General features: G+C 36.4%; 1 protein-coding gene across 20 annotated transcripts in view; it reads left to right on the top strand.

The window, feature by feature from the left end:
- Nucleotides 1-10,000, top strand: part of LOC136838576 (uncharacterized) — a 211,861-nt gene that overhangs the window by 171,043 nt on the left and 30,818 nt on the right. For 19 of the 20 annotated variants that reach the window (XM_067103755.1, XM_067103744.1, XM_067103765.1 and 16 more), the window contains one exon: nucleotides 1,816-1,906. In XM_067103755.1, the coding sequence (XP_066959856.1) occupies nucleotides 1,816-1,906 (91 nt within the window). Of the gene's footprint in view, nucleotides 1-1,815; nucleotides 1,907-4,905; nucleotides 5,048-10,000 lie in introns of those variants that run through there. The other variant, XM_067103752.1, reaches the window with a different exon arrangement.

The raw sequence follows: 10,000 nt of genomic DNA on the forward strand, positions 1-10,000 counted from the left end.
AGACTCTTAGATCATATCCCCTTGGACATTTGCTCACTGCAAACTAAGCACAAAACACAGTTCAACGCAATATGTAGTTGCCTTATTTCATTGCATAGCTTCCTCTACTGTAACTTGGCCAGTTATATTAAAAATCAGATGTATCCCTCATATGTTGAAGTTGCGAATCGAGCATTTAATCGGAGCCACCAGCGCAGAATTGGGACGAGGAATTTTCGTTGGCACTAGTGAAGGAAATGCATCCAGTTTTTCTAGCAATTTTTGCCTTATTTGTGTGTCGTTTTTTTTCTGGGGCTCGAGTTCAATTTGACATGTAAGTAATTTCACTTGTTCATGAAATTACCACTGTTATTACTTGGTTGTAGTAGCACTAAAATGGTTTTTCAGTCTTAATTTTTATGACTCATCAATTGCAAAAAAAAAAAAATGTTACATTACTGTAAGTGGACATATTTACCTACACGCAGATCTGCTCTTGTAAAAAAAAAAAAAAAGTGTGCCGTATTAGAAATTTATACACTTCATTAAGCGATTATTCTCTATTTTCACATGACCAAATTATCTGAAAACTCACAAGTAAGTATTTTCAACCATGCCGATCTTTTAACCACATCTGCATCACAATAATTCTCAACCCCTTCATTCCTTCTTTTTACACAAACAGTTCATCCCAACAGCTTCAACCTTTAATTTAATTTGTATTTGCTATCCAGACTTGATTTCTATAAAGGAGAGAGTGTTCAACAGCCATTTTACATGGGAACTTTGGCTTATGCATGTTAACTCTTCCATTTTAGATTTTCTTTATTGCGTCATCTGCTTTCTTTGCGCTACATTTTAGGTAACTAACCTCTTCTGTCAACATACCATCACTGTTATACTCAATTACTCTCAAATACGTATAATAATTATTTTAGTAGCTCTCCATTTACCGGTATAAATTTAATTTTGCTCCTATTTACTCAAATTACCCCGCTCTAAACATTTAAAACTTCCATTAATTTTTACATTTTCTCTCGAGTTTCCTCAGTCAACATTGCATCATCTGAAAACATAAGCCAGCCACCTTCATTCACGACCCATTTACATTGGATCTCTAAAAAAAAATCTAAGCTTTTTCTGGGCCCATAGATACTACAGTGTGCATTCATTTTTATCATCAAGCTTCTCTCTTAACATTCTTAGTAAACACTTGATCCTTTCACCAGCTTTGTCTAGACCCACACTACTGTTTCTCCATCAATCCTTCGATCATATCTTGATAAAATACCATACACCTAGCCCGTAATACCAAGGAATGATGATGTCCTATTATTCCCGGCACTTCTCGCTTTTTGTCTCAAAGGTATATATGTGTGATGGCAAGTATGTTGGCGAAGTGCTCGACGATGATTTCAATGTGATTAGGAAATCGACTTTTTTCCCCGGTAAATGTCGGACCTCAGTTTCATCCGGGTGAAGTTTTTCCCGCCCAGGAGATGGTAGAAGCAAGCGGGTGTTCCCCGAATATTCGAGTATCGGGTTGAGGAAGAAGATGCAAGCTGGGGGACACCATTTCCTTGTTTCCACACGGGAATAGAAGGGCAAGGCTCCTTAGCTTGTCGATGAACGCAGTGCATTCTGCTTTTTCAAAAGAATCTAGCTCTCTCTCATGAGTTCAAACATATTGCTGTGATTGAAAATGTAAAAAATATTTTTCGTTACTAACAGCTGAACAAGATGTCAAATGGTAAGTTTCATTAAATTGTTCATTTTCATCTGTAACTTTTAGTACCAGATTCGGTATTTCATTATTTCCTCTTTTTTTTTTTGCAGAGAGCCCACCAGGGGCGCCCGTTGGATTGGCCCTTGTCATTGTTATGGTATCTGTCGCTGTGGCTATTGCAATCATAGCTTTGTTAATAAAGTAAGTAATTGTCTGCTACTTCTTTCTTAATAGTATATACAGTTTGTTTTTGAGAAAAAATTGTTTTAGGACTAATTACACCGCTTGTTTACAGAATGTTGTGTAATCTCAGTGCTGTAATGTTGTGTGTGGATGATGCATGTAATATAGCTCCCAAATACGATGGATGTTAGTGAATTTAACAAGTAAATGCGTTTTTCGTTTTTCTTTAATATTGATTGTCCTCACATATCACTCACATATATATATATATATATATATATATATATATATATATATATATATATATATATATATATATATATATATATATATATATATATATATATATATATTAAAAGGCATATTGCTTACCCTATACAAATGGGGAAAACAAGTACATTAAAAGAAGTTTAAAAGGAGTTTAAGTTGGAATGTTAACTGGCTAGATTCATTACCGATTCCAAAACAATATATTTTTTTTTTCGAGTGAAATTGGAGGCCAAAATTACGCAAAAGTATCCTTACGGGCCGGAAGTGAAAGTTTCACTGAAGGAATGAATAAGTCCTAAGACTTGCCTCTTTGACGTCACTTCTTTTCTCTATAAGGTCGGGTCATGTGATCGATGTGCAATACTAATTTCATTGGAGACACTGGATGTCTCGAGTGATTAAAACACGCGCTTTCTAGTAAATGGGTGTGGCAGCCTTAAAATGGTAATTTTTCGTAATATCCTAGCGTATTAATTTCAACATCCTAAGGCCCCCCGCCCACCTACCTGCGACTGATAACGGCTTAGTTATCCTTTTACCGTTTGAACAAGAATGTTACAATGCTAGAGTACCACTTTCTTGCACGATATCGTATTATGTAAAGCATGAGGTTTTTTACTCTTAGTGACCGCTGTTATAATTTGAAAAGCATTACAAAATATCAGGCGTTAAGAAATATTCATACAATTACAACATTCACAAATAGTTATTGCCTCAAGTTATTCAGCTAGTTTACATTACAGTTCAATAAAAAGAGAATAGCGATAACACCTAACCACTAAGCTTTTTAATTTTTGATAATAAAACAAAAAAAGCAACGGTGACACAAATGATAATACAGAAAGTATAAACAACAGAGTGATAACAGTGACATCGCGCCAGATAACACTCGGTTCCACGTTTAGAATTCTATCTTAACTGACACTTTGCTTATTTGAGATCGTATTTAAAGTAACCAAGCCATGAGAGTCACAGTTAAAGCAGTAAATTTTGTACATGCTGGTAATAATTAGGCTGTACTGTCGTTATACTTCAGGAATTGTTTAAACGTCTTTATTTTGCCCATAAATAAAACGCAACCGTTATTTGCAATATTGTCTTTAAAGGGTGGGTGTGTGCGCGCGTGTGTGCGTGCGCGTGTGTCATTTTCTTGTCTAAGAGCATTAATACAGTACTTCAAAAATAAAATTATTAATTTTCTTTAGCCAAAAACAAGTTTTAACGAGTTTTAACGTAAAATGCTTGAAATAGCTTTAAAAATCACATTAATTTTGTAATAGGAATTTTCCAAAATTTAATAATGTAGAGCATTGCTTTTACTTTGGTTTTGCAACGTCCAATAGGAAAGTCTGGAAAATCCTAGTTAGCACCTGGAGGCCAGATTTTTGATTGGTCAGTGCAAGAAAGGATAGTCAGGAATTCTTGAACAAGTTTTTATTCCCAATTCATAATCCCCATCGGATGTGACATTGACCCCGAGCAGTTTTCCTATTTCCCATCCCTGCATGTCCTGAACAATTCATTTCCAGAGATATCCGGACTTCGTTTCTGAACAAGCAACTAAACCATACAAGAAACTGACCTTGTACCCTTTACTTATCATCACAAGTGGAAAGACTCATTGCTGACTCTCTCTTTGCTAGAATCAGTCAAGTTTTTTTTTTCTCTAACCTTGGATTACTGATCAAATTATCGAACACTAAACATTTACTTTTTTTTTTTTGCCATCATATTTACAAAGCTTCTACTTGTCTGAGCAATTATCAAGAATCGAAAACCAGTTTTCTCTGTCCCCCACTTGACCCGTATATGCATATGACCTCTTTTTCCAGCAGCAGTTACCCTTTTGAATCATGAGCTTCGAAAGGGTAAAGTATCAACAGCTACTTCGGGAATGGTGAAAGGAAATCCTCTTTTTGTGGCTTGCTTAATAAAGGACAACACCTTTCAGAAACCCTGTTTGCGCTCATTTTTTTTCTTTTCCATCATTTTCCATCATCCACTCCAGTCGCACTTCGGCGCCTGTTGTTTGAAGTCACTTTCTTAATGCCTTGTTCTTCAGTATGGCTGTTATTGTTTTTACTACTCTGGGAGTTGTATTTATTTGGTTCTTTGCTGAAAATAATGAGTTTTTTTTTATTTATTTGGCAATTATTTTGACAATTTATATGTCGACCCTTTCTTGTATGAAGGTATATTTTCCTGCACGTCTCTGGCTGAAATATTAAAAGCAGTTTCCTTTCCCATATTTTTATGAACAGTTTTATTTTCCTGCACGTCTCTGAAATATTGAAAGCAATTCCTGTCTCCCCTTAGCTGTGATCGAGTCGATATGTTATTGAAAAGAGCATCAACCCTTGTCACGAACAGTAAGGTACTCAAGATTACTGCAACTGTAGAGCTGTTTTAGAGAATTCTACCATCCTCTTAAAGTTTCCTTGTCTTAGACTGCCCAAAATATAAAATTATTTTCCCTGCGATCGAATAACCGGATTAGAACAGTTGTAGATTCAGATTGACAATAATATTGTCTAAGCGAAAACTACCGATTCGTAATTGGTCTTTTCAAAACTCTAACCCCCACCCCGACAATACACGTCACAGCGGCCTCTGACTGCTAGTCGTGGCTCAGGGACAATGAACACGTTAGTTAAGGTCAAGGATCCGTACGAAAAGGAACTTTGGACTTGTCCTCAGTTTTATTTTGATTTTACGCGTTTTTCGAAGGGGTTACAGAGCAGTTTTTAACATACGCATTTTTTTAGTAGTTTTATTAAATTGGCCCGTTCTGAAACACGTTCAGCGTTTGTCAGTTGCTCAAGTGAAATAATAGACAAAGTTTGGTTTCATGGTGTTTCTCTGGTGTTTCGGGGAATTTCATTTATCCAGGTAAGCATTCTGTTTTGTATAACTTATCAAGACCCTTCCCATATTGTGCCATGACTTAGGTTTAGGTTTCATGTGTTTAGATCAAATTCGCATTTATGTAAATAGTAGGGCGAGATTAATGAGTCATGACTTTATAAACAGTAGATACTGGTTTTTGGGAAATAAGCACGGTGACCAGATTTATATCTGTACCATTGTTTAAATATTGCCTTCATTTACTTTATATAAATGCCATCGAAAGCAAGAGCTGAAACACCAGATAATCTATGTGACAATTTGAAAACCGTTCGGTCGTTTAGCATCACTCGGGCTTAATTGGGACTTTGCCAAGAAGTAATTTAACTTCGAGAACTCAGAAGGAGTTTTTATCAAATATAATTCATGCAGTTGGTGATATACAAGTAATGTAGTGGCATGCAAGTAATACTAGAGGTAATGGGTCCCAAACAGTTTTTATTTCTCAGTACCGCCAGTTTTCTACACTGGAAATATTTATATTAAGTACTTTTGATATATTCAAGTATCGCTATTGTTCGTCCCCCATGTAAAATTGACAACGTTTGGATGATTCAGGTTTTTGCCGGCAGTAGTATTGCTTATTTGCTTTCTTGTATATTGTTTGGATTTTTTAGTTTGTTTACAACTGATTGTTTATTGTATGTCGAATGATTGCAAGTGGTTTTATGGTTTACGTTTGAGAGAGAAGTAAGAGACATGGTTGAACTGCATCTAGTTGGATTGTTGGAAGGCCAAAATTGAGAATTGGGCTATGTTCGCCAATGCTGAATGTCAGGATCACACTATCAGGTAGGACTTGGTATCCTTGCAGCGGAGGTTAGGATAGGGAAGGTTAGGCTAGATTTATGTAATCCTTTGCATATTTCCAGATTTTTTTTTTTTCTTTTAAGTATATCTCACCATTCCCGTTGGTGTTATTCAGAAGTCTAATTTCCCCGCCTAAAACCACTTGTTTTCCCAAGTTTATATGATGTAGGGTGAGGTTAAGTAGGTCAAGAGTAGTGCCTAGATACCATAAATAGATGCGTCATGATAGTATAGATAAAAAGATAATGTAAACTGCATAACTATTTACCACAGGTCGTGTATTATTGTAGATAACCAGTTACAATAACATGACAAATCATTTATACATGGGAAAAGAATCTTAAACGGTATTATGAAGCAATATTGACTTATCCAAAATTATCGAGGAAACGTCATTGTTTAGTATCAGTTACGCTGTAATTGAGTCAGTATGATACAGGGCAATCTGTATTTACTATCCGTTCATATATCATTGTCTCGCCATTCCCTTCAGTGGGAACCTGTGACTTTTAAACTAGAAAAATGGTTTTTGTTGTGGGTGCTATCTCCCTTGTGAAGGATGGCGCCGTTCGTCGTGAGAATCGAGAGCAACCGAGGAGTAAGCGTTCATTTCTGGAATGGAGTTGTAGATGTGCACCGTTTCTCAGGGTATTACCCAGCTTCAGGTATTAACTTTTTTTGAGATATTGAATGTGTTCAGCAGTTTGAAATACTTCACTTACGATCTTAATCCTTAATGTTAGGTGTTCAACGTTCTTTCTTGAGTTAAGGTTTGAAGTTTAATATCTGTACACTACTGTTTGTACTTTATAGGGCGATAATACGTCATGCAGCAGTGAAGTGGTAATATGAAATATTCAAGAGTAAATAAGTCACCAATTCGTAATACAGAAGCATCCAAGAATACCTCGTTACGAAGGCAGACCAGACTCTGGTTTTTTTTCTCTCATTTGTGTCCGTGTTCTTTAGATATAAGCTGAAGAACATTCATTTTTGAAGAACTTAACCTGTTCATAGTTGATTTTGTGTTCGTAGGTGACGTTAAATGTTCAAAGGTGGCATTCGGTAGATTATTAACTAGCGGGAAATGTGTTAAGGTCTCGCGTTATCAGTGAATTTTATACTCCATGATCGACACTATATTTGTGGTATCGTTATCATATACAGATAATTTTTTTAGTAATGCCTAGTCAATTGTTACGAGGTTTAGACGCTTCGGAACTAACATTATAGGGATTTGTTCTCTTAATCAGGATTGCACTTCCTTTATAGAGTTCACAAATTTTGACTATTGAAAAAACGTACAGGTTACATTCTTGCGAGATGCTGTCATAAACCGGAAGTGATTTATTTCACTGGGTAGGTTCGGCCAGAACAGTGCTCGTGAAATGCTCTTTGAAATAATGGCACAGAAATGGCATTTCTAAATGAACGAAAAAAATTATAAAAAAATTATAATTATTGTGGAGAAAATAGGATTAGTGAATAAGTTAGCCCGAAAATGAAAAATAATTTTGCATATACGCCCATTACTAAATCTACCCTGCTTAACTAATGAGAGATCTTTGGAATAAAAACGTGATATTTATCACCGAAAAATCTTACTGTGGATAACTACAGAGGATTCAGGAGTGTTTCAACTAAAATTCGTGATACACAGCTTGAAACGCCTGCGAAAAAGAAATTTTCATTCGGTCACTCGAAGGTGGTTGGATAAGCCAGCATTGGTTCTGTATGTGGAGTGTATTTTCCATATTTTGGTCATGGCCAATCTCTCTCTCTCTCTCTCTCTCTCTCTCTCTCTCTCTCTCTCTCTCTCTCTCTCTCTCTCTCTCTCTCTCTCTCACTCTCTCACACACACACACACACACACACACACACACACACACACACACACACACACACACACACACACACACACACACCTGGTATGATGATGAAATGTGTTCTTAGATTTAATTTCAAATCCCCCCCCAACTCCTTTCCAACCCTCTTTGCCATCTTGACCTTAAAAGTGTAATTGCCTGCAGGTGAATGCAAGTGCGTTGCAGGCTGCTTGCTTCTGTAACCTCTGCTTCTAACAGTTTTTCTGGGGCATTTGCAAATATTCAGTTATTCAGATCTAAGAAAAATATTTAATCTGTAATCATTCAGTAAACTCTGGTGCAACAATATCGTCCGTCAGATAACACCGCTCTTTCAAGAAAAGGTTAAACTTAGAAATGCTATTCATGCTTTCCATGAAATCGAATGACAAACACCTTGACCATCAAAGCGAGTGGAAGGTGGTCTACGTCGCAAAAACCTAGACCAGGGCCAGTTCAGGAAGGCCATTGGCCAGGGTAGGTTACAGGATATACTGACCATGCTTGAGGGGTTGGGGTAGCAAGCGACTGGGCTTCTGGGGTCACCATTTGGGGAAAGACAAAGCAAAGAGAGACTTTGTGGACGCTGCTCGCCAGCATTCGTGGTCAGTTCCCCTCCAGGCATCGGATCGCGGTCACCGCTCTGCGCCTACAGCTTTTGTAGTAGTGTGCTCATAGTGTATTAGACTTGGCTGAAGTCACATTGTGTAGAAGTCAGTGATTTGTTTTTAAACTTTTTAAACCATGAGTAACAGCATTTTTCAAATGTTCAAACTTAAGATAATTTTTATCAGGCTACGTTTAAAGTGTATTTTTTGCAAGATTTAGTGAACATTATAGATATAAACGCTGAGGGTACTTAACTTTTTCTCCGTTAACAACTCTTGAATTTTGCTCGTATTTTTTTGAAACTCTCTCTCTCTCTCTCTCTCTCTCTCTCTCTCTCTCTCTCTCTCTCTCTCTCTCTCTCTCTCTCTCTCTCTCTCTCTCTCGATGTATTACACAGAAGAGTGATTATTTTATCTTTAGTTTTGGAATATATATGTAAAGCTTTAGTTATGACGACATAGAATAGAATTTGTTTATCCACTTGGGTCATTTTATGATGAATTAACTTACAATAGCAGGTCAAGACCGGTATGAAAAGTTACCATTCTTTTAATTTTATTTTAACATTTGACGATCAGTTTTAGTATTTTGATTTGGCGTAGTGTTGCGACAGTAAAACCATCTCTGTAAATACCACTGACGACAACCAAGGAAAATAAGAAACAGAATTGTATCTTGGAAATGGTCAAGGCCTGATAGCATTGAGGATATCCGACTAACAACCTATGGGTTACTCTTAAACTTTTTCCTTATTGTAAGAATTTTCCTAAAGGGTGCATGGGAGATCAACTCGACGTATCGGTCAGTGTACAGAGGTTTTATGGACTTTTCGAATGTTTGTATGGAGACAATTAGCTCTACACCCCCCACCCCCAAATCCTTAAAACAAAAAAGTGGAACATTTCGGAACTGTTTTGAAGCTATAAAAGTTAATGGTGTCTTCGGTATATACTGGATATTGTGTAGGTTGTGTGACGAGCACAAATTAATATCAGAGTATGAACTAACATAGTTTTTAGTAACTCATGGATAATCCTGGTAGACTTTGGATCTCGTGAAACCACTTATTAGGAATTCTTGTTAGAAAGATTAGTAAAGCAAGGGATAATTTCAAGAGCAATGAGTAAAAGATTATTAAAATGCCCGTCCTAAAATTGACTTTTTATTTGGCCCAACGTAGTTGTATATCAAGTGATTTGTTTATCAGATCGAGCTTTTTTTGTGGCTGGAGGGTTTAATTATATTTGTTACTGGCGTTGCAAGTTTTTAAGGCAGAAGAGTTAGGGGTTTCCTACTAAACTATTTTGGGTTTAGACTTGAACAGTTTCTCTGAGAGTGACATGCCTGTCCTGTTTTAAGAATTTACGATTATTAGTGAAGATATATAATTTTGAACTTGTTTGATATCAGCCTACGGGTTACTATGAAAAGTGCTTTAAATATTTACCGTTGACTCTTAATTTATTAGATCAGTCCTTAGAGTATTTTGTGCATAAAAAACAAAACAACAATAAAAGAGAACTTTACATGACAGTTAAAAGACGTAAAACAGCAGTACTTGAGAGGACATGTAAAGTTTATTTGCAGCACCCAGAAGATTGCAAGACATTACAGGATGCCAGGATAGAAAAGTGTAAGTAGTAAAATATAAACA

The sequence above is a fragment of the Macrobrachium rosenbergii genome, chromosome 5 (genome assembly GCF_040412425.1).
Source record: "Macrobrachium rosenbergii isolate ZJJX-2024 chromosome 5, ASM4041242v1, whole genome shotgun sequence".
NCBI lineage: Eukaryota > Metazoa > Arthropoda > Malacostraca > Decapoda > Palaemonidae > Macrobrachium > Macrobrachium rosenbergii.